We start from the raw sequence: 26058 nt of genomic DNA, 5'->3' as shown, positions 1-26058 counted from the left end.
AACGGCCAGTGCCAGAGGACCTGAGAGAGCTACTGGGTACATAACTTAAAAGCATGTCTGACTTTTAATTGGGGTGCGCAATCGTGGCTTGAGCAATGAATACCATCAAACAACAAGCAAATAAGGTCTAATGTGTGGTTAGAGGTGATCATTGGTAATGATTTATACTACAGGAAGGGACTTTTCCTCTGATGAAACAAAGACGTCATCATTTGAACTTTTATTGACACTACAATATACAGAATATGCACGTCTGATAGACTTCCTGTATGCTGTACCGAAAGCTTAATTTGATCCCTCTGTTTGTAATACGTGTGACATTGAGCCTAATGTTGTTGGAACAAAAGTCAATATTAATTTACAGATTCACTAATGAGCCTGGATTCATATGAATTTATAAACGGGATCCTCATTACCATTGTTACTGCAGAGAAATCCACAAACTTTGTCTGAAAACAGCGGAGTCTGTATTGGTCTACTAATGAACGGAGGCATCAGAGTGCTCAGCGCTGATGGCAAGGGCACGCAACAGAGAAGGGCAATTATTCACAGATGAGGGGAGTATCTGCATCATCTTAGTTCCATATTTGTGTGAAATATTATGTGTCTTAATGGTTGCTGACATCAGGCTTGTTTTTCTAAATGCCTTCTTGACCTAGTTAACCATACAGGCAACTGGGCCAGGAGCTGCTGTCTCCAAGATTCACCTCCCACCTGTATTTCAGACCTTTATCCATATTCATGCACTCACAACTAGTTTATGTTAAAGAAACTGCATCCAGTATAGCTTAGAGATATCATACTAACAGATAGAAGAATAGTCTCTGTCAGAAATGGAATGTGAGAGCTACAGTACTACTCAAGTATCCACCAAGGATTTGATACAAATAATTCATGGATGACTCATGCAGAAATAAATCAATGTAGTTATTTCGCAGAGAATATACCTGTAGGGGTGATTTACATCAGTGTTAGACTACAGAAGTTGCTTTGTGCTGCACATAAACAGAAATCTACATACTGACAGTGGATACCACTGTGGAAACTGGTGAGGAGACAGAAAATAAGAAAGGAAAGCATTACCAAGCAGATACATGTATGGAAAGTGGTTTTAGCTTCCACACCACACAGTGAACATATCATCAAGAAGATGGATACCCACCTGACGGGCACACATTATTATCAATTGCATAAGTTAAAAGCCTTACGTACTTCAGCATGGCACAGCAAGAACATGTGCTGACACAAACTGCAATATAAGCATGAAAAAGATGCAAAATGTTTCCCTACATAAATGTGATGGGAGATCCAATCATGTATATTAAGTAGATTACAACTCAGGGCCATCTCCGTCTTTCCTGAGTTTACAGGGTATATATTCAAAACAATATTACATTAGTCACTTTACCCCTATCTATACTGTATGTACAGAATATATTCACAGCCCTTGACATTTTCCACATTTTGTTGTGTTACATCCTGAATTTAAAATGTATAAAAAATACAAAAATAAATGTGTTACTTGCCTAAACACAATACCCCATAACGTAAAAGTGGAAATACGTTTTTCTAAATGTTTTACATTCATAAAACATGAAAAGCTGAAATGTCTTGAGTAAATAAGTATTCAAGAACCCCTCTATTATGCAAGCCTAAATAAGTTCAGGATTAAAAATTTGCTTAACAAGTCAAATAATAAGTAGCATGCTTTAAAAAAGCAGACATTGAATATCCCTTTGAGCATGGTGAAGTTATTCATTACAATTTGGATGGTTTATCAATACACCCAGTCACTACAAAGACACAGACGTCCTTCCTAACTTAGTAGCTGGAGAGGAAGGAAACCACTCAGGGATTTCACTATGAGGCCACTCGTAACTTTGGAGCAGTTACAGAGTTTACTGTCTGTGATAGGAGAAAACTGAGGATGGATCAACAACATTGTAGTTACTCCACAATAATAACCTAATTGACAGAGAGAAAAGAAGGATGCCTGAATACAAAGTGTTAATTTTGGGGCAAATACAATACATTACAGAGTACTAGGGTTGAATGGCGGGAACGGCGGGAACCCGGGTATCTAGATTTACCAGGATTTTTCCTCCCAAAACCACAATCTTTTCCCGGGATAACAGAGGAACCGGTAAAATATTATACATAATTTTTATGAACAGCATGGATTGAAATGGAACTATTAAATTATGTGAAATGTCTAAATCTGGCTTCTCTGCAGACTCTGCATGATGAATCAACGCTCAGGTTGGGGACAGACAACCCATCTCAGTATGGAGTGCAATTCACAATGCATGTAGACCTATCATCTCATCATGGTAACTTTTTTTCTTGTGACAGGTAGGCCTACATTTGTTTCAGCATTGCCTATACTACAGTAATATAAAGACCGAATGCACTTACTGACCGAATGCAATTTACTGTACCCATAATCATCTGGCTTGCGGGGTCACCTTGTTTTTTAATTGTGAATGTCACATCTGCTCCTGCCACACCCCCTAGTGGACATCCGGTGTCACCTTGACCTGCAGCCACTTCTCCAGTACACTCTCTCTCTCTCTCTCTCTCTCTCTCTCTCTCTCTCTCTCTCTCCCTTTCTGTTTGTTTGTGATTGTGTGGTTGGAGACAGGTGTGCTGGAGCCAAAGCGGATCCTCACCAGCTGCAACCCCTTCCATAATCAAGATCTCCACAAATACTCAGTCCTGCATCTTCCACTCTGCCAGATCGTAATCTCTGCTCAGTCAGTTTATGATTCTAGCTATTTATGATTATTCAAGACCCTGTTGTGTCTGTTTCCCTGCCTGATGCTGTTTATCCTCTCACTGCAGTTTTGCCGCTCTGACTCTGGCTCCTGGCTCCTGTCTCCTGTTCCACATCTCACCAACCTGCTACCCTGTTCTGGATTCACCACACCACCACTCCATTGGATTCTCTCCGGACCTGTTTACCCTGTTCCAACCCAGCTCACTCCAACCTCAGCCTCCACATTAGTTTCCTACCACTCATCTGAGCTTCCCCAGATCTGCACTCCATATCCCCCTGTGTTACAATAAATACCTTGGTTTATTCATCCCTGTTTCTTGGTCTGAGTCTGCTCTTGGGTTCCCCTGTGCTGCTCCGCCTAACAGTAAAGTTTTGTACTTTTTTAATTTGCAGCTGCAGACTTATATAATAGCCTATCACTTGAATATCATTGATTTAAATCAGTGCACATATGAGCACTCTCTCACAGTCTTCCTCTCTCTCCATTAACACCTTTCAAATGGCATCCAAAATAGACAATCCTGTTCAATGCAGTATTAGCCTTATATTTAGCACATTTATGCTGGGTTATGCATTATAAGCTTCTAACGTATAGCCTCTGTCTCTTGCACAATACCCAAACACCTGTGCTCCGCTGACCTCTCTCTGTAACAAACCCTCCTTAGCTCTTGGAGTCCCATGCAGGAAAAGCTAGACTAGAATAGCCTGCTGGACATTTTTGTTTTGTTTTTGCATTTCTTATACCAATAGACTATTCGAAGAGGGACGCAAGCTCTTTTTGCTGAATGTTAAATACAGCAGCCAATAGAACTCACGGATAGTTTGAAATAGTGAATACGCTATGGCGGTAGGCTGTAGCAATTATTTATTCAGACCTCTAACAATTCAATCTTTGTGACGAGAAATCAAAGCCTTCTGCATCTAATTCTAGTTCTATATTACTCAAGGATTTCATTAGAATGATGAAGATAAGGACAACGAAACATATTTCTATTAACTGTTGAAAGTGAGGAAGGAACAAAGCAACAATAGAGAAAGAGGGGGTAAACTAATAACATGAGGGGAAATATTATGAAAGGTATATATACTACTTATACAAATAGGCTCTATTATATTTCAACAATATAATCAAATTTGCTAGCCTATACTTGTAACTATGTATACTGCATGTGCTGCACCAGAATCACATGTTCTCTTCTGCTTTATCATGGTTTGAAAGATGTGCGTAATTCCAGTCCATATAATATAATACAGTAAAAGTTCACACTCAAAAATATTAGCCTACTGCAGCTAGATTCATTTATTTACCCAAGATAGCATACAGCTAGCTACATCCACGGGCTTTTATGTTTTTCTGTTGAGCATAATTTGCAGTAGCCTACACATATATGTATTGGATAAAGACACAATTATTTAGTATTTTTTGGGCTTGGGCTCATTAAATGTTGTTAATGTATTTAATATATGGTTCATCGGGGTCAGGTAGCATCAGGTTTGAATTTTCATGCTGAACAAAGATCCAATCAAATCCAGACATATTTATATGCTTTATAACGCTTTTGAATAACACTTTCGTTTTGGCGGGCACATTTGTAAAATACTGGGAAAATATTCAACCCTATTGAGTACTACTCTCCATATTTTCAAGCATAGTGGTGGCTGCATCATGTTATGAGTATGCCTCTAATGGTTAAGGACTTGGGAATTTTCAGGATAAAAATAAATAAATAGAATAGAGCTAATCACATGCAAGATCCCAGAGGAAAACCTGGTTCAGTCTGCTTTTCAGCAGACACTAGGAGATGAATTAATCTTTCTGCAGGACATTAAACTAAAACACAAGGCCAAATCTACACTGGAGTTCCTCACCAGGCAGACAATTAATGTTCCTGACTGGCCGAGTTACAGTTTTAACATAAATCTACTAAAAATCTATGGCAAGACCTGAAAATGGTTGCCTAGCAATGATGTCTAGCAACAAAATGTAGAATAAGTCAAGGGGTATGAATAATTTCTGAAGGCAGTGCATATACCTCAATTACCTCTCGTACCCCTGCACATTGACTCAGTACTGGGAACCCGTGTATGTAGCCAAGCAATCGTTACTTCATTGTGTATTTACTCCTTGTGTTATTATTCTCTCTGCAATGTTGGGAAGGGCCCGTAAGTTAGCATTTCACTATTAGTCTGCTCCTGTCATTTACAAAGCACGTGACAAATAAAACATGATTTGATTTGACATTACTCCCACACACGGAGAAAGTATATTTATTTGGATTTCATACCATAATGGTGTTTTTTTGTTGTAAATCAATCTAAACATGCATTCTTGCATTTAATTAATCCCAGAAGCCTGCTTACTGTGTTTGATTGAAAAGAATGCTATGTTTTGTTAACCATTTATATGAATTTACAAGCCCTTATTATTAGAGAGTACCCAAATCAATTATTACTATTGTTAGACAGAAGCTATGTGTGATGTGGCACCACAGTGCAGACCCTCCATTACACATTCAAGTGCACTTGCTTATTTTCATTAGATTCTAATCATCTTTGAATGGTGTCACCCCCTTATCTCCACTCCCAAAGACTCAGTTGAATTGAGCTTGGCCTGGTTCCGACAGAGTACATCTACCACTCCACTGAAGTAGAACTGACATAGAATTCACAAGATGAAAATGTTGTGTCATATGCATGAGCCAAACATTGCAATGGCAATCTACTTACTTTACCAATTCCTATATAATTATACAATACGATACAGAAAATGTGCATTTTCCCTTGCTGAAGGCAATTCTCTTTTCCAGCCGTTTGTTTCATATCTCGCTTTCTCCTTCAAATCAATAAGCATTTGCTCTTTTATGACAATGATGAATGAAACCCCTTCTCACACCCTTATGATATTGTTTACCCACAAACATTACTTAGATGGAGATATGAAAAGCCTGGCAGTTGGAGCCAATATCACATTCCCTGAAATTCAATGAGCTAATACATTACTGAAATGGCTTGGTCATCTACAGTGTACAGGCTTGGTCATTTACAGAATACATCAACCCTCTAATAAAGTCCTGCTACCACGTCTCGTTATTTCCCCCAACAATAAACCCATACCCCCTTCCATTCTCAAAGATTTTCCACCAGGATCCCCCTGCCACACCTCGGCCTGTGTGACTTACGTGCTTCAGGCGTGGTGGTGCTCTCCTTGCTGACCCGGGGTCCACAGCCCACCCTGGTGCAGGGGCGCAGGTAGAACTTGTATCTGCTGATAGCCTCCAGGTTCTGCAGGACCCACATGGTGGTGTCAGGGTTGCTGATATCCACAGTCTGCAGGACACCCACCTCCTCTGTGTCGTTGACTAAACACACACAGAGACTCGATTAAACGTGTCTTCATATATTAATGGACACAAAGGATATCTCTGATACAGAAGGACAAAATAAGCATTTGATTGACACTCATAAAATGTGGTGGGTTTGGTAGATATAGGACCACATTGTGTGAGCATGTAATCATGGGTTGCATGTTTTGTCACAATGCTGTTTTGAACATTGGTTTTGGACTGATGGCCAACTGAGCATTCTACTCAATGTAATGTCAATGAGCGCTGATAAAGATTGAATCAAAGGTGCATTAGAGTGGCTTAGAAATACAATGCCATTCAAAAGGAGGCAAATAATTACAAGGAAAATCTTTTTAATCATTTTGATGTTGCCAGGTTGGCTTTAGATGCAGTATAACGTTAGCTAGTTAGCTAAGATTGAGGGGAGGACACCGGATTTTAGCGAGCTACTGTTAGCATTGCTAGCTTTTCTTGACAAACTTTGCTAGCAAATGACAACATTTCCATCTGTTGTTTCCTACTGAACATTTGACTACTTTAGCAATGTCGTCGTATTTCCAGGCACTATAGTGTAATTTAGACGAAACAGTCGTTAGCCTCCATCCAGAATGACTGGGCTTATCACGACTTTAGGACACCACTATTCACAACAATGGCATGACACGACCGAGTGATGGAGGTGCAACCTATGAACAACATCTGATTTGCATTGGTAGTTGGTTCTTCCTTCCCTAGAGATGGAACTGGCCATCAATCTAACAGTGTAGGTCCTGTGAAACCTGTGAAATATTAAGTTAGCAAATAACCTCTAAGAAGCTGGGCTCAGCCCTGGAACAGCTTTGCAGCAGCCTTTCAATTCCTCTGCTGCTTCCTCTGGTGCATTATCTTTACCATTAACATCACTTCCTTCAAAACCCCTCACTTCAAAAGAGTCCATCAGCTTTATCATGATTGCACAATGAAAACGTCCCTTCTTCTGATATACAACATGACACTTTTGACCCTCTTGTGCATTAGAAAAATCAAAAACCATTAGGGAGAGTTACTTTGCAAAGCTGTCTTTGAAATGTTGTAATCAGCCTCATCATCGGTATTGTTTCAGGCCAGGGAGGGACACACACATGCACATTATTCTTGTCCTATGACTGTTTAATCTGGGTCGTTGGTTGTGACGAAGTCCCCGGTGGACAGGATGGGGTCAGTAACCAAGACCTTAAAAGGCTGTGACACGCTGGCCTTGGTCAGCGCTGCTGGTGCCGGATCACAACACACCACACAGGCCACACCCTGACCAGATACTGACCCCTCTCTCACCAATGGGGTCATTATACATTCATACTATCAATGAGTCACACTGGATATCCACTTCCATGCTTTCTGATGCCATCCAATAATGCCGTCCAATAACAGACGTTTAACATTTAGCTGTATTCAACCCTCATTCTTTTCTCCTTGAGGGTATTTTTCATCTGAGTATTTGTTCTCCATTTGATCATATTCTCATGCAACAACTTGTGAGATTTAAACCTGTGGATCTTCACTATCAAAGCTCTGCATTTATTTTCTCACATTTCTATATTAAGACAAACATTTCACACCAGCTGTAGGAGCTAAACTAGATACCATCATTAACAAGCATTACAAAATGCACTGTAGCACCACTCATAAGCACAGCAATATATCATAGTGGTAAGATCAAGGAGTTGCTAGACATATTGAATGAAGGGAGCCTGGTGCATGTCAGACTGCAGGTTAATAACAGGGAAGTGGAAAGATTTGTACATACTCAGCTGATACTCTAGCAGGTATCCTGTAAGGACTCCGTTGGCTTCCAGAGGAGGTGCCCAGGTGAGAGTGACGGTGTGCTTCTGAACATCTGTGACCCTGAAAACTGGGGTTTTCTCTGGAACTGGGAAACAAACAAATATACAAGTAGTAAAAAAGTGTTAACACAATAACACAATAAGCTTGTGTCCAGATAGTTTATTTTCTTCTTCAGTTGCACAGTAGTGAATTAATATGTTCCATGGCACGCTCCTCTCCCCTCCTGTCTTACCTCCCTCTGGGGTTTTGAAGTTGACGGCGTGGCTACCTGGCCCATTGCCTCGCCTGTTGAAGGTCATGATGATGAGGCTGTACTCAGAGAAGGGCGTGAGCCCTGGTACCATGGCATGGTTCCGGTCCCCCGGGAATGTCAGAGTGTGTTTGTCCCCGTGAGTCTTCTTTGAGTCCAGCAGACTACGCAGCCGCCACCAGCTTATCTGACACCGCCATGACAGAAGGACACACAGTGTTATGAATCTAACAGATCGTATGTGAGAAAAGGACAATACATCCTGAATGGGGAAGGCTATAGTCTGGGTTATAGTATTTTGCGCCTGTGTAAGGTAACAGTGCGCTGCCAGCGTTAGGGAGACAAAGTGGGGTGAGAGGTCCAGGAGATCCAGCGAGGTCAGAGTCTCTCCCTTTAAACTGTGTCTGAACGTTTCAGGGCTGTTTTAAAGAATTACCCTGTAGCCTCCCAGATGTCCATGCAGCTTGTCCTTGTGAACACGCATCCAGCTGACCTTGACCAGCGAGTTGTTCATCACCTCCACCGCTACATCATCAGGAGCCGCAGAGGGGACTGCAGGGCCAAATACACTCACGTCACAGTCCATTCAGCCCGTATGTCACACTAAGTACTGTAAATATCAACCCAACATGTGAAATATAAGCTCAGCTTTATGGTGAATGATCCACCAGATCATAATATATGTTTAGTATTGGCTGGGTTGAGTATTTAGATGCTTCAAATATATGCTTCTGTAAAATATGAATCTATAGATCAGTGACGGCATCTGTGATATACCACTTTCACAAGGTAGGAACTAGTGTGGGGCTCACTACTATTGCCTAAGCGATGATACCAGACAGTATGAGAACAAAGTATTACGAAACCTCTAAAGGAAGACAAAACATTCTTAACAAGGTTGAGGTGCTTTTTAAAAATCTACAACATTGTATTTGACCACCTGAGGTAACTTCCTGAGGGCAAGTCCAAAAGAAAGCTAAAGATGAAGATAGAAATATAAATAAATACCAACCAGCATGGAATGAAGTGGTTTATGACTTCTAGAAGAGAGTTTTAGCTCAATAAAGCTACTACATGCATATCACACATTTCATCAGCCTTTTCAGAGAAAATAGTCTATATTTTAAGGACTATAGCCTACCATACACACAGCTGAATGGTACATACTGTACCGTATTATCCTTGTGCATTTCAATAGTATAATTATTGTGAAATACACATAGAAACTCTCTGTTTAAGTCACTCACAGTCTTCTCCAGAGTAGCCCGTCACCACTTTGGGTTCAGGTCCCCATCCGTGGTGGTTCCTAGCCTGGATCCTGACCTCATATGGCACAAACGTGGGAGTGTCCTTCACTACAAACCAGTGTCTCTTCACCACATGCTCCTGCCAGTCCTCCTCCACATGCTGTCTCTTATAACTCACCTTATATTCAAGACCTGGCCCATTGTGTTCAATGGGGGACAATGGCTGCAAGAGTGGGGAAGGTAAGAATAACAGTAACACACAGATTATTACCATTTTATAGGAACTTGAACAATTAAGCAAGGATTTCTTTATATGTCTTTCTTCATCTAGGCTATTGCAGGATTATAATGACAAGCCCAAACACTTGGATCCTAATGAGGCTTTGATAATATAAAACAATTAGACATTTGGCTGGGTGCTGGGTCCAGGCAGCTCTGAGCCACACCTCTGATATAAAGAGCAGGCTTCACACATTGTAGAGAGATCTAGTGTTTCCTCACAATTGCCTGACCATGATGTGAAATAGAATAAGACACTATTATCCACAAAAGCAAATCATTAACAATGAGAGAGCTCATCAATTCAGAAGCTACATTACTCTGCAGGAGCAGGAAGATAATAAGTGGGGGTGAGATTAATCTTTTTACAATAAAGCTGAATTTATTACTGTACATGTAAGAAATCTTCTCTCCTCTCTTTTCACTTTCTAATAAAAGCACCACAATGAGCAGCTTTGATAGCAATCCAATTCACCATCAAAATAGCTCTTCTAAAGTTATAAATCAACAATATGATATATCAACAGCATGGATATTTGATTCCTGAGGGATTCTTATTTATAATTGCATGTACACTCTTAGAAAAAAGGGTTCCAAAAGGGTTCTTCAGCTGTCCCTATAAGTATAGGAGAACCCTGTGTGGTTCTAGGTATAACTCTTTTGGGTTCCATGTAGTGTATCTAACATGGAACTCAAAAGGGTTCTACTTGGGAAACAAAAAATGGTTCTTCAAAGGGTTATGGGGACAGCTGAAGAACCCTTTTAGGTTCTAGATAGCACCTTGTTTTCTGAGTGTACACTGTTCTATCTTATTTTCTCTTTGAATGAAGAGAGTTTTTGATTTCCACAAAAATGTAACTCCTGTGAAATATTCAGTATTCAGAGAGGTGCATACGTATTCAGGGACGGTACAGTATATGGAACCACATGCCGTTTCTTACCTCCCAGTTGATATCCATTTCATGTGGCAAATGACCTTCAATTTTGATATTTTCAGGGTTCTTGTCAGGGGCTGGTGAGAGAGAAGAAATATGGATTTTGGCAGAAATCTCCTGTGAAATGTGCACATAAGAGACCTTGGTATCAACAAGAGTGGAATCAATTATCTCACATGATGAGTGTTTTAAAGTTCAACGAGCAGTGCAGGCAGCTCGGGTGGCCTGTACGGTGATATGAAGGAGGAGGACAAGGCAACATGAGTGGAGGAATTCCTACCTGCGGGAGGGGTCTTGTATCTCTCTGTGGGCTCACTGGGACGCCCTCTGCCCACTGTGTTGACTCCAGACACTCGGAAGCGATAGTTGACATGTCCGTAAAGTTTGAGGACTGCCGAGCCGTGATTTCCAGGAACTCTCTGAAGCTCTCTCCAGGTCCCCGGCTCCCACTGGCTCTCCTCATACTCAATAATGAACTCTGTTGACAGGGTGAGACACACAGACCAGTCCCCAATCTGCCCAAGCCCTTTGCCAAAAGGGCTGTTTACCTAACAGCCAGCAATGCAGCAAACTATTCAGACCCTGCACTGAGCAGGATACTTGCTCCAAAAGATGAAACTACTCATTTGTATTGGGATGTTGACATGAGACTAACACAATAATAAAGTACTAATTCAAATTTTCTTAGTAAATATGTTATTGTCAGTATATACTGTATACTACAGGCCTGATGCTCCAACATGCATGCAGAGCTGCGTATTGTGTTTGCTGTGTTTGAAGAGCCAGGTGGATGACCAGATTATTACCAGTGGTTGAGCTGTTGTGGTCCTCCCCAGGGATCCATTTGAGCTTCACACTTCTGCCCTTGTGCTCAGACAGCACCAAGTTCTCAGGTGCATGTGGGATGTCTGGAAAACACCACCACCACAACAACATTGCTTTGATGACACACAAAGACAGGGAATCCTCTGGAGTGGAAAAGGACTGAGGAAAAACATTTGAAGCAGAAACTGACCAATTGATAAGAAAGAAAGTGAAAACTATGATGCAGTAACGTAGTCATAGACATCTCATGCCTGCGTTTCAAACTCATAAAAGACACACCCTCGTCCACTTATCCTCGCCGTATGCCCTTGGGGGAATCCCCCTCACCATCCTGTACGTCAGTCCAAACGATTAGACAAACAAGGGAAGTTTGCAACGTAAGCCCCTCAGCCCTCGTTTTTGATCGAGTTTGCAAGTCTACTATTATGTTCACTTCGAGGCCTGAGACACCCCATAATTCAATTCGCGATGATTGTACATCCACTAAGAAAAGTCATCCGAAACTTAAAACCCCAACGTCAATATGGACAAGTTAACACACAAGTGTAAGTAAAAAGCAATGTAAAAAGGTTAGAAATTGTGCTACTAATGCACATGACGGCACAAACACGTCTCGTAAAAGTAATGATGTTTTTGTTTGGTTAACTTTTGGAAATTGTATAAATATATTTTTTCCTTCTTCATAAGTTCCAGCGAGGCAGGCAAATGTTTAGTTAGCTAATTATTTTGGTAGCTATAATATGGTAGATGTATATTAATAATGATATAGTTAATATAAGTAGACATACAGTCATAATTGACTGTAGCGCATACAAAGCACCCACAAGCTACCGGAGGCTGAAAACACAATCATCGCGGAATGAACAAGTGACCAATTTCTGGACAAGGGCGGTTCATTCTAAAAATGATTCCTTCCTCCCTCGCCCCTTGTCCTGCAAGTGTACAGTATACCCGTCAGACGTCATGATACGTCATCAGAAGTGTCTACTCAATTTGAGGGCTGAGGGGATAGAGTGTGTCTTTTAAGTGTTTGGAATGCAGCCATTGTTTTTTGAAAAGGAATCAAACAATGTAAATGCATTTTACTGTAAATGCAGAGCCAAGGACTGAATCTGAAGACATGTGTAATCATGTTCTGCTCTGAGTACTATGCCATGGCACGCTTGGCTTCATCATACGGTATGGATCCATACTGTGACATGCATTTCTATTGTGCTGGGTGTCGTAGAGCCTTTAGGTCTGAGCAGGCTTTGATGTATTTGACATAATCTGCTCACCCAGCACCATGAGTCGTGCAGAGGCAGTGTCCTGATCCATTGGAGTTCTGGCCACACACTTGTACATGCCCTGGTCTCTGTGGCTGACGTTGACAATCTGCAGTATACCATCCTCTATGAAATATCTATCGGCAGAGAAAAAGAGAGACAACCAATTGATCTGTGCCATCTAAAAAGCAAGTGAACTTTCCTGCTCGGCTTATATATGTAACACCGCAAGAAAGGCTTATCTTACCCAGAATTCTCTGTGTGGTTTAGTGCTATCTCCATATCGTCTTTTTCCCACACAATCTCAAAGTCGCCACTGAATGAGTTGTCGTACACCGCCAGGCAGGAGAGCTGGGCTGTGGTTCCTATTAGGACCTGCACGTCTTCCGGGGCCTGGAATATCTTTGTGGGATCTTGGATAGTTCAAACACACAACTGTATATGTAAAGGGTTATGTTTAGGACCCAATGTTTTCTGACTACGTGACTGAAGCAGGGAAAACTAGGTAAGACCGTTTTCAGGTCACATAGTTAGAAAAAACACATGGTCCTAGACTAGGGTGTTTAAAAAAATGCTTTCTTTTATTGAGTTGTATACCTTTAACATCCAGTAAGGCAGTGATAGCAGACATCCCTTCAGTATTCTTGGTGTAACATGTGTATTGGCCCATGTCCTCTTTTTCCACATTATAGATCTCCAATGATCCATTCTGGTGAACTGTAAACCTTGGTCCCTCCAAAGATCCTGTGGAGTCCTCCTTGTTCCTGTAAAACATTCAAAGCAATCAATTAAAGTCTCCACTTGCGATTTAATTAAATTACAGAAGAATGTTTTTGAGCACATCACAAGATAAAAAATGTTTCATTAAAGTTTTTGTGCATGTGTAAGATGCTTTCTTTCTGTATATTTCCTCAATAAACAGTGGCGTACCAACCGATAAACAGATTCTGTACACAGGTGTTTCATAACTATCTCTTGACACGTTGATATCTACTGCTCTCTACTGGCCTTTGAGAGGACTGGTTGGAACTGGACTAGCCTGGTATTGCCTGGGTGCCAATGATGACATCACATGACAGCAATAGCAGAATGAGCTGGATAAAGCCCATGCTGATCTGGGACCAGGGTTAGGGAGAGTCTACTCACCAGGTAACAGCAGAGGGTGGAGAACTGAACACCTTGCAGTGCATCACTATAACCTTCCCCTCCACCGCTGAATACTCCAGACCTTCCTCTGTCAGGATCATAGGAGGCAGATCTGTGGGAAGAGACATTCCAGTGAGTGATTCAGGGTTTGGGATATGAATGAGATATGAAGGGATTTAAGTGTGGTCCTCCACTTGAACAGACTACTTCTTCCAGTATTTGGCTATAAAGAGTTAATGCTAAAGTCAATTAAAATTTGTGAAAATGTTGTCATCCTTCTTTGTTAATTACCATTTATTTTAAAAGAATGGCTGGACTGTCAATAAAAATAGAAAAAATGAAAACAGAATAATGAGCACTAAATTTTAAATAAATGCGTCTTATCATTTCTAGCCAAAACATCCTGTGTCTGTCTCACTCCATGGAAGCTGTGATTTTGCACCCAGAAACAGACCAGTGACAAACTCCAGACATTTCTGAAAAGCCAAAAAGAGCAAATAATTTCTTATCGGCTCTTATAAAAGCAGCACATGTTAGTGTTATGGCATTGAATTCTGAATTGACTGGAGAAATGGGTTAGCATATAAATGCCTGGGAGCATGCGGAGTGAATCACAGGGGATGTGGGTGGGTAATCCTTATGGAGGACCGTGGTGCTCAGGCAGCCATTCCTTCACCATGGCCCAAGAGCTGCAGGGTAGAGACCGTGCCAGACCTGTCTCTCAAACCAGACACAACACCACTCACAGACCATCTTCCACTGCCTAACACCAATGTCTGGCAATTACAGAGAAACAGATGCTGCCCGTTTTATTGCCAAGCAACCAGTTGGATTCTTTACTGCACTTTCCGTGCCATACAATTTCATGCTTAATAATGGGTAACTATAAATAGATGGGCACATCTGGTTAAACAGAGTGATTAAGACTGAGATTTAGCAACTATTTATTTGTAACCAATAAAACATAAAGCCTCAGATGAAAGTAAAGGCTATTTTCAGAGGTGGAGATTAAAACCAGTGAAGCCCCATAAACTTACTCATGATCATGATATTGGCATTGGCTAGCAGGGTTCCATGTCTGTTGGAGGCCTCACATTGGTAGACGGCACTGTCAGTCGAGTTGGCTTTGTGCAAGACAATTTTGTCATCAAACTCTTTTCTGTTAGATGCTGGGACCTCTGCAATAAACAATGAAATCCATTAACTGTGCACCAATAGGAAGTCCTGGTGAAGTCCTCAACAAGATGCATGTCTTGTTGAGGTACACTGAGAACATACCCTCAATAGGCTTTCCATTCACCATCCATTGGATGGTGGGCTGAGGAGTGCCCGTGGCAGAGCAATTGATGAGCACATCTGAGCCAATCATACTAAGCTGGCTCTCAGGTTCAGACACCCACTGAGGAGGCTCTGGAAAGACCAACATCAAATACAGACATAAAACATCTGCAACAAGGGAGGGAACCAGGCCACAGTTTACACATCTCAATAAATGCCTCATTTTTTTGTTTTACATGGAAATCACAAAATACTTGATTGTGTTATCTTACCACCCAGAGACAGTTCTGAAATTGTGACTTTTTGATGCCCTCTTGAAAAGCAGTTTGTTCAATGTACCATAGATGGCACTATTTCTCATGAAAATGTGTTACTATTATGAGGTATCTTCCTACAGTAAAACCTAAATGCAGTTTAAGCTATACAGCATATTTTTCAGATACACACACATACCTTCCACTGATACGTCAAAGTAGTGGACGGCCATTCCGTGGATGTTCGTAGCCTTACACATGTACTTCCCCTTGTCATCTTCATCAACCTGGTCAATGCTCAGGAGTTTCCCATGGTTCTCTATTGTTACTCTGTCAGGCAGCCTGTGGTCTATCTTCAACCACTCAATCATGGGAGTTGGACTGAATGAAAGAAGAGGGGCAGTGAAATGTTGTATGAGCAGGTTGTTGTAATTGCTTTACATTCAGTTACATGTACAGCAGATATCATGTTGAAGCAGTCCTTGGTAGAATACAGAGGTAGGTTTACTTACAAGCCCTCTGCAATGCACTCCAGTAGGAGCTCATCACCTTTCACCAGCTGTGTCTCCGACTTGACACCAGAGGGCATCAGAAGACTTGGTTTTCTCTCCATGATTGAATTGGCTTTGAGAATGGAACAGAAACAATCAGTGTTTTATGCTGTTAGTTAGTGAAACTGGTAAATACTAAAGTGATTTCTCAAAGAAGGCAATGAATGGGTCGCTTGAACTGCTAACCTACAACGCAGTCTTTGGATCCTCAAATAACATTCTGGTATGGAAAAATGGGTGTTGTAGACAGATATGCAGTGAGGGAAAAAAGTATTTGATCCCCTGCTGATTTTGTACATTTGCCCACTGACAAAGAAATGATCAGTCTATAATTTTAATGGTAGGTTTATTTGAACAGTGAGAGACAGAATAACAACAAAAAATCCAGAAAAACGCCCATTTTAATGAGGGAAATAAGTATTTGACAGCTCTGCAAAACATGACTTAGTACTTGGTGGAAAACCCTTGTTGGCAATTACAGAGGTTAGATGTTTCTTATAGTTGGCCACCAAGTTTGCACACATCTCAGGAGGGATTTTGTCCCACTCCTCTTTGCAGATCTTCTCCAAGTCATTAAGGTTTCGAGGCAGACGTTTGGCAACTCGAACCTTCAGGTCCCTCCCAAGATGTTCTATGGGATTAAGGTCTGGAGACTGGCTAGCTTCATCTTGAGCCACTCCTTTGGTGCCTTGGCTGTGTGTTTTGGGTCATTGTCATGCTGGAATACCCATTCACGACCCATTTTCAATGCCCTGGCTGAGAGAAGGCGGTTATCACCCAAGATTTGACGATACATGGAAATCCATCGTCCCTTTGATGCGGTGAAGTTGTCCTGTCCCCTTAGCAGAAAAACACCCCCAAAGCATAATGTTTCCACCTCCATGTTTGACGGTGGGGATGGTGTTCTTAGGGTCATAGGCAGCATTCCTCCTCCAAACACGGCGAGGCGAGTTGAGTTGATGCCAAAGAACTCCAGTTTGGTCTCATCTGACCACAACACTTTCACCCAGTTGTCCTCTGAATCATTCAGATGTTCATTGGCAAACTTCAGACGGACATGTATATATGCTTTCTTGAGCAGGGGGACCTTGTGGCGCTGCAGGATTTCAGTCCTTCATGGTGTATTGTGTTACCAATTGTTTTCTTGTTGACTATGGTCCCAGCTGCCTTGAGATCATTGACAAGATCCTCCCGTGTAGTTATGGGCTGATTCCTCACCGTTCTCATGATCATTGCAACTCCATGAGGTGAGATCTTGCATGGAGTCCCAGGCCGAGGGAGATTGACAGTTCTTTTGTGTTTCTTCCATTCTTCCAACTGTTGTCACCTTCTCAACAAGCTGCTTGGCGAGGGTCTTGTAGCCCTTTCCAGCCTTGTGTAGGTCTACAATCTTGTCCCGGACATCCTTGGAGAGCTCTTTGGTCTTGGCCATGATGGAGAGTTTGGAATCTGATTGATTGATTGCTTCTGTGGACAGGTGTCTTATATAGGTAACAAGCTGAGATTAGGAGCACTCCCTTTAAGAGTGTGCTCCTAATCTCAGCTCGTTACCTGTATAAAAGACACCTGGGAGCCAGAAATCTTTCTGATTGAGAGGGAATGTAACTTACCATGACCTGGACTGCTACTTGAGTCATTGTTTGAATTTTCTGAAATGAAGGTGGGTAGTAACATATGAAAATGTACAAAGCATCCATAGAACAAAAGTGACACACAATGCTGTGGTTTAAATGAATTAAAACATCAGTGGCATCAAGAGCATGGCAAATACAACTTTGGAGATGCTGTTGGATATTGGGTATGTTCTTAATCATATACATGATCATAATGACAAATACATTGGATCAGAGCTTGAGACCATTATGGTGATCAAAACAAAGCCTTTTCCTAACCATAACAAGCTCCTTGCTGTTGCTGAGATCATAAATAAACTTAATCACAGTCTTTTAGATTGATACCTACTGCTCTTGACTATGACAGACATGGCATTCTTCTGTACGATGGTGCGTATCTTGGGAAAGGCAGCGAAGCAGCAGTAGTCTCTGTGGCTGTCCTTCTCCAGAGCATTAGAGAAGAACAGGTCACCGTTCAGACCCATGGACACCCTGTCATCCTGCTCTATGTGCTGAAGGCCTGAGAAGGTGAAAACCACATTTGAGTACATTTTTTTAGCTATTGTGCATCAATAAAACTGCAGGTGTCAACACAAAGGATTTGACATGACTCAGACAGGCCTCTGTCCAGGGCGTGTCAGGGTGTCAGGTCTGGGAAGCCATTAGTCACTTACCGATGGTCATCCAATAGATCTGTAAAGGAGGGATTCCTTTAGGAGGGTTACACTCCAGAATGACAGGCTGTCCCTCCTCCACCTCAATGGGATCAATCTTCTCCTTAGGAAACTTCGGTACATCTAACCCCCAAAAATAAACAAAAGTTTACAATGATTTGTCAGTCATTTAGTGTAGTTGCCTTTCTCTCCAGCAGGTGGCAGTCCTATGATACTAGTGTTTTTTGTTGGTTGTGTGTGAAGGCGCTTGTGTTGAGCCAGTGAATTGGATTTTACAGCATCTTCTTTATATATTGGCTTGCAAGAAAAAAATAGACGTCATTACTACTGTTGTGCTGCATGTCAGCCACCCTGGATGGTTGAAGCATGGACAAATTTAGTCACAGTTCCCCTCTGTCTGGATTTCTTTGAAGATGTATGTACTATGCTTTGGAACTAAATGAAAAATGTATCAAGTGAAATGATGGAGATGCTAGATCAGTCTCCCTTCTGCCACACAGTCCATATGGGTAGATGCAACTGGGTGTGGAATGTTTTGGAGGTTCAATGACTTTCTGCCATGGCCAATACAACAAACAATATTGGATTCCAGGACCTGAATCACTTTGAAATAATTGTAATGGAGCACCACAGAGCTTAGGGATGCTACTCACGGGGCACAACAAACTCAACCTCCTCTGTTATGGCTGTCCCTAGTTTATTCGAGGCATAACAGCGGTAAGTTCCCTGGTACTCTGTGAGGTTCCCAGTGTTGGGGATCACAAACGTCCCCGAGTTTTTCTCCTTGATCAGCCTTGGGTCCTGGTAAGGGTCAAACTCTTCCCCATTTTTCGTCCACCAGAATCTACAAAATCAACAGTTCAATCAGCCACTGATAACATTCAAAATAAACCTTGAAAATGTCAAATGTGTTTCAGCCAAATGTACACAGTGTGTTCAGTGTCCAATGTTGGCACTCACAGTATGTGCAAGACTTCACACCATGAAATCAAACAGCCAAAAACAAGTTGACATGCCAAATCGATGGCCGGTGGTAGGCTGTCTGTTGGGCTGCTAACGAGCTCTCCTGGGTAGTCCCTCTCCCATCTGCTGGGTATGGAATGGTAGAGTAGGATACTCATTACTCACTCTGGCTTGGGGTTCCCTTTGGCTTCACACGTTATGGGGAAGCTCTCATCGAAGGGGAAGGCGATCAGAGAGCTGGGGGAGGCCTCTGTGATGGTGGGCAGCTGCTCAACTGGACAACAGACAACAGGGACAGCACCTTAATGAAGAAAACTCCATATACCTACTGCAGGTTTATTATAGCATCATATCTCACTCTAGTATTAGGTGTTAGGGGATGATTAGTTTCCATTATGATGATATTTTCTTTTCCAATAGTTCTATTTCACAGTGACATCCTGTTTGAACCTGTTCTGCTTTGTCCATGCTTTCTTGTTTAAGTGATATGTGTTAGAAATATACTACACAACTACAGATGTCAGCAACAGTAAAACTAGCATCATGAGGTCAGGCCAGTAGGACCAGTGATGCAGGTTAAAACTACATGCCACTAAGGGGTGAGAGTTCAAGACAATCCAATTCTAAGATGTTGATTGTGTGAATAAATGGAGATGCAGATCGTTCACGAGATGACCACATGGTACAGCTGCTGTGTTGCTGACCACTGAGCCAAGAGATTAAGTGAGGACAGACAGGCGGTCACTAATGCTGAATGGGACAGGGCACGTCAGAGCGAACTTACTGTTTACATGACCTACAACTAGAATATCCATGGCAGCAGGAAGACAACAAACAAAATACAGACAGAAGTTTAAGCATAATCCAGTTTTGTGTTGGTTGTAGACATTTATAAATTAAACACTTCAGCCCACATTTAAGGAGATTGCAGGAAATGAATCACCTTGCATCAACATAAGTATGGGTTGCTTTTCTGAAATGTTATTTATCTGCGGGCCCTTAAGAGATGATTTATGAATAATTTAGATGGAGGAAAACCTGATACTTGTTTCCAAGGAAACTGTAAGATACACAGCCCAAATACAAGAGAATGAAGAAACCTGATTTAACTTGTTATGGCTGGGGGCAGTATTGAGTAGCTTGGATGAATAAGGTGCCCAGAGTAAACTGCCTGCTACTCAGGTCCAGTTGATAATATGTGCACATTATTGGATAGAAAACACTCTGACATTTCTAAAACTGTTTGAATGATGTCTGTGAGCATAACATAACTCATATGGCAGGCAAAACCCTGAGAAAAAATCCAAACAGGAAGTGGGAAATCTGAAGTTTGTAGTTTTTCAACTCTTTGCCTATCGAATATACAGTGTCTATGGGGTCAAATTGCACTTCCTAAGGCTTCCACTAGATGTCAACAATCTTTAGAACCTTGTTTGATGCTTCTACTGTAAAGGAGGGGGAATGAGAGCTGAATGAGTCAGTGGTCTGGCAGAGTGGCATGAGCTGACCACGCCTGTTCATGTGAGAGTTAGCTTGAGTTCCATTGCATTTCTGAAGACAAAAGAATTCTCTGTTTGGAACATTATTGAAGATTTATGATAAAAACATCCTAAAGATTGATTCTATACATCGTTTGAAATGTTTCTACAAACTGTAATATAACTTTTTTGACTTTTCTTCTGAACTAAGCAATCATGCATTGAGCATTTGGATTACTGGGATAAACACGCAAACAAAATGAGGTATTTGGACATAAATGATGGACTTTATCGAACAAATCAAACAATTATTGTGGAACTGGGATTCCTGGGAGTGCATTCTGATGAAGATCATCAAAGGTAAGTGAATATTTATAATGTTATTTCTGACTTCTGTTGACCCCACAACATGGAGGATATCTGTATGGCTTGATTTGTTGTCACTGTACTCAGATTATTGCATGGTGTGCTTTGTCGGTAAAGCTTTTTTTGAAATCTGACACAGCGGTTGCATTAAGGAGAAGTGTATCTATAATTCCATGCATATTAGTTGTATCTTTTATCAATGTTTATTATGAGTATTTATGTGGCTCTCTGCAAAATCACCGGATGTTTTGGAACTACTAAACATAACGCGCCAATGTAAACTCATATTTTTGTATATAAATATGAACTTTATCGAACAAAACATACATGTATTGTGTAACATGAAGTCCTATGAGTGTCATCTGATGAAGATTATCAACGGTTAAGGGTTAATTATATCTCTGTTTCTGCTTTTTGTGACTCCTCTCTTTGCCCGGAAAAATGGCTGTGTTTTTCTGTGACTAGGTGCAGACCTAACATAATAGTTTGGTGTGCTTTCGTCGTAAAGCCTTTTTGAAATCGGACATTGTGGTGGGATTAACAACACGTTTATCTTTAAAATGGTGTAAAATACTTCTATGTTTGAGGAATTTTAATTATGAGATTTCTGTTGTTTTGAATTTGGCGCCCTGCACTTTCAATCCCGTTAGAGGGATTCAAGCCATAAGATGTTTTAAACAAGAAATCAAAACCCAGCCAAGGATGTGTTCCATCCATGAATATAATAGAACTGATTTTGGTATGATACAGAATTACAGAATACTAAATATTTCAAAGAATACATGAGGATGACCATTACAATATATACGGCTTTGACCATTAAATATATTGGAAAACAAAATCAATATACTGTACTTTACAAAGCTGTATGGTATCCTGCCCAGGCACTTCAATGGAAAGTGAGCGCTTACCCTCCAGTGGTATGTCTATGGCAGTGGTGGGGTGAAAGGCACAGACACCGGCCACCACACCGACCAGGAGAGCCAATCTTGGGCTCCACCTCGACGACCTCATCCTCATCACGCCACAGCAGACAGCAATCTCAGAGTTAATCTTGGGGGAAGTGACACACGCTGCTCTCTTCCAGTTCTCAATTCATCTCTATGGCATGCAGAAGACGTCGGACCTGCAAGTGCAACACAGACAACAGAGTGAGAGTGGCATCCCATGAATCCAGATCCACCCACGCGTCAGGCAGACAGACAGTCAGGCTATCCCACACAAGGCAGAGAGAACCCCCGGTGACCGAGAGAGATGCTCAGCCAGGCACAACACAAGTTTCCAGCACAGCAGTCACTCACATCAGCAGGGACCACATTCTGGGCTTCATGCTTAAAGCGGCAATCAGCCGTTTCGGTAAAAAGCTGAGGGATGGGGCTGGGGAAATGTAACCACTTTTATTAAATTAGTAACCAGAGCTATAGTTGCAATAACTGACCATCCATGATATCAAAATTATAGTTTGAACCATGTTTTTAGGTTATCTAGTGCTTGTTTACATTTACTTTGTTTACAAACATTGGAGTAAAACAAGCTTATATTTTGTGTTCTCATGGAGTGTGACCGTTGAATTTAGCTCATGAGGCATTTCTAAGTTATATTCTTCAAGAATCAATAGGCTCATACAATTAACTTAAAAGTGAAAGAATTGATGTAGCAACTGCTGATTACCCCTTTAAAATGCTACTGTGACAAAAATCTAATTATTGCATCTCTATATCACTCTGTTCCCTGGAGACACACATTGTTTTCTTGTTTATTGTCTGTTGGAGTGTGTTGGCTAGGCAGCCAGAGCGAGTAGTTTTTCATGCACCATAGAACAAGAGTTTAAATACATAAATACATGAGGCAGTGGTTATATTAATACATGCTCCACATTTCAAAGTGAAAATTATGAATTCCTTCCACAACAGAGTGAATGATTTACATCATTAAGATACAACCCTGCTGCAGCATTTGTCATCAGGCTGTTCCTGTTCTGTGTCTGTGGGCTCCTCTCTGAATATTCAAAGAGAACACAACACAGCCATGAGGATCACACATGGTTCTCAGACTTAGCAATAATCTTCTTCCAAAGAATAGCAATAGTATATATATATATATACCTTTTTTACCCCTTTTTGTGGTATTCAATTGGTAGTTACAGTCTTGTCTCATCACTGCAACTCCCGTACGGACTGGGGAGAGGTTAACGTAAAGAGCCATGCATCCTCCAAAACACAACCAAGTCACCTGCCCACTTAACCCGGAAGTATCAATGTGTCAGAGGAAACACTGTACACCTGGCAACCTTGTCAGAGTGCACTGCACCCAGCCCACCAGAGGCATCACTAGTGCACAATGACATCCCTGCCAGCCAAACCCTCCCCTAACCCAATTGTACACCGCCCCATGGGTCTCCGGGTCACAGCTGGCTACAACAGAGCCTGGACTAGCAATGCAGTGCCTTAGACCATTGCGCCACTCAGGAGGACACTAGCAATAGTATTTTTTATCTGTTTCATATCTGATAACCAGTGGGTCTCAGGGTCAGAGGGCACGGGTCATTCTCCTCTTAACAGGCCAGCGGCTTGAATCCTAATGAGCTGTGTACAGTATGACAAGAGCACAGAATTGTGGGGATAGAGCTCTGTGCAGGAATGTTCACCTCGACGGCATTGTTGCCCACCAGCCTCTGTTCTATAATAGAATCTCTAGGGTATCTGTTCATTAGCCTGCCTCAAGTTGGCTGTGACCTACTGCAGGTCACTGGGTCATTCTAGTCAGGAATTTAGTTGGTTGAACGCAGGGTAGCAGATAGACCAGGCCACATTGAATAATGTCACACTAGTAATACGAAAATTGGTGACAAAAAAATGTGCCTAATTATAATGCTCATGGGAGTCCTCACAAATGTCCACTGACAAAAATGGAAATAGCTGAACACTTCTCATCACAAGCATACAAATCCAGTAATTACAGTGTGTGTCTCTTCTCATGTAGATGGAGCTTCCAATTAATGGCAAAAAATGGATTTGTCTGGGAATTTGTGTGTGTTAAGCTCTTTATTTCAGCAGGATGGAGCGAAACCGGAGAGATAGCCACGCTCCCACACGCCCGGTAGTTTTAACAAACAGCTAATGTTTTACTGGTGTGTTTTCAATCATTCTGACCAAAAACACTGCTCCTCTTTTTTGTATCTTCTCTCTCAGTTACCAAATTCAATAGGAAACACAGAGGTCAAATGGCAGTTCACGAGAAGTAATTGAATAATTGACCAAGGAGTGAAAGAGTCAATTTAATTCATTTCTTTAGGAGGCTCTGTTTAAAAATAGACACGAACCCTGAACTCTCTCCCCATGCTTCATGCTAATAGTATTAACTCTGTCTGGGGCCTTTGTGAGTCCATCCTGGCTAATCTGACCTAGTGGGTGACCTCCCTGATGTCACCGGCAGAGCCACAGACAACATAGTGTGCAATACACAACCCCTCTTAATCACAATACTACTGTAGGACATTGACTTTTCCTCCAAACTCAGACTCACATGGCTTTGTTATGATCCATGAGTCCGGACTGGAGAAATGCCCCAGGCTTAATAATGTTGCTCACATTTCACTCTTTTCCCACACATTGTGATTTATGTTGCAAACTACAGATTAAAATCAAAAGATAGGACGCCGCGCTCTGCTAATTAGCAGTGCTTTGTTGGGAGGATTGGTGAGTTTAAGAGGGAGGTTTTTACAATCCCTCCAAGACAATGCGTTTCTCTTCGGGCCTTTATCAACCAACCTAACACCACTTAGATGGATTATGTTCTGTTCAAACTGTGCTTGATCACCTGCCATCTGATTTAATTAATTTCCCCACTCGTTGAGCATTTAGCCAGATCCAACTTGGCCATCTGGTTGAGGGAGGTTAATAAATCATATAGGGGCTAAACTGGTGGGAGACTGGGATGTCTATCTCTAACCCGGCATACAGTATAGGCTACAGGGGCTATATGAATCAGTTGAGTGGGGCCGGGGCGAGCCTGCTCTAGACCGCAGGCTGTTCTTAATCCTCTCCTTCAGCAGCAATAGCATGAGCCTGAGGCTGATGAAGCTGGCTAAGTTAAAAGCTGCTCACCATGAGAAGGCCAATATGAACTCTGACCTCCCTTAGCCGAGGCTCAGAGGGAACAGAAGCTGTCCTGGGGTTGAAGCAGAGGGACAGGGGACACGGGCCGAATCTGGGCCATGTGAAGTCTGGAGCCATGCTTTAAACTCAGCTAAGATTGACATACTGTAGTGTGCTGCTCTGCTCTCGCTCTCTCTCATTTACAGTGGGCTACCTGCCAAGATGTGCAAAAAACATTTCTCATTCAGAATGAGCCCCATGCACAAGACTGATAACAGAGGAAATGTAAGAGACAGGCAGAGAGGGAAGTCACGTCTGCTCCATGCTCACTCTACCTGCTGGTTCATTTGATTGAGAAGCCCCATCCTCATCATTCAGGCTCCAGGCTGAATCAGACACCCACGTCTCTCTTCATAAGGAGATGTTAACGGCACAGTGTTCTGGTTGGCATGCTTTCTATTCCTTCAGTCTCCTAGCTCAGCCATCTGGTCTGGCATGGAATCCTAACATTGACTTATACACCAAAGTCAAGGGTCTGTTGATTAACTGTGGGATTCACTATTTCCTCACCTACAACATAATAAAAACACTTTCCACAACACTTCAACACTTTCTGATTGACAGGAGGCATTCTCAAGACATAGACAAGCAGTCAAATTTTCTAAATGAAAATGGTGAAGCACTGTTGAAGGACTCAGAAGTGTCCTTAACGGTTGCCATTGAAAGATGCTATGCTGTTCAACCTTTTGCCGTTATGTTGTCGGCAGTCTGCCTCTTTTACATGCAAAACTCTGCTGTATGACAGATAGGAGAGTGTCTACAGGCTCTGCAGTATGAGGCATTCTCAAGATATAGACAAAGCAGTCAAATTGGCTAAATGAAAATGGTGAAGC

The 26058-nt window shown here is 41.8% G+C and overlaps 1 protein-coding gene across 6 annotated transcripts in view; it reads right to left on the bottom strand.

Moving 5' to 3' along the window:
- Positions 1–26058, bottom strand: part of LOC135540234 (neural cell adhesion molecule L1-like protein) — an 89171-nt gene that overhangs the window by 6711 nt on the left and 56402 nt on the right. Inside the window, exons 2-25 of one of the 6 annotated variants that reach the window (XM_064966750.1) lie at positions 21980–22194; positions 20009–20026; positions 19390–19498; positions 18915–19105; positions 18262–18384; positions 17937–18107; positions 17585–17623; positions 15936–16047; positions 15623–15804; positions 15170–15301; positions 14929–15069; positions 13892–14003; positions 13343–13509; positions 12993–13158; positions 12758–12882; positions 11462–11563; positions 10936–11133; positions 10662–10732; positions 9620–9664; positions 9442–9517; positions 8631–8746; positions 8177–8381; positions 7907–8029; positions 5956–6135 (exon numbers count right to left, since the gene is read on the bottom strand). In XM_064966750.1, the coding sequence (XP_064822822.1) occupies positions 5956–6135; positions 7907–8029; positions 8177–8381; positions 8631–8746; positions 9442–9517; positions 9620–9664; positions 10662–10732; positions 10936–11133; positions 11462–11563; positions 12758–12882; positions 12993–13158; positions 13343–13509; positions 13892–14003; positions 14929–15069; positions 15170–15301; positions 15623–15804; positions 15936–16047; positions 17585–17623; positions 17937–18107; positions 18262–18384; positions 18915–19105; positions 19390–19498; positions 20009–20026; positions 21980–22088 (3013 nt within the window). In that variant the 5' untranslated portion in view covers positions 22089–22194. The other 5 variants (XM_064966744.1, XM_064966746.1, XM_064966745.1 and 2 more) reach the window with 5 other exon arrangements.

This window comes from Oncorhynchus masou, chromosome 5 (genome assembly GCF_036934945.1).
Source record: "Oncorhynchus masou masou isolate Uvic2021 chromosome 5, UVic_Omas_1.1, whole genome shotgun sequence".
NCBI lineage: Eukaryota > Metazoa > Chordata > Actinopteri > Salmoniformes > Salmonidae > Oncorhynchus > Oncorhynchus masou.
This window is presented reverse-complemented; position numbering and strand designations above follow the sequence as displayed.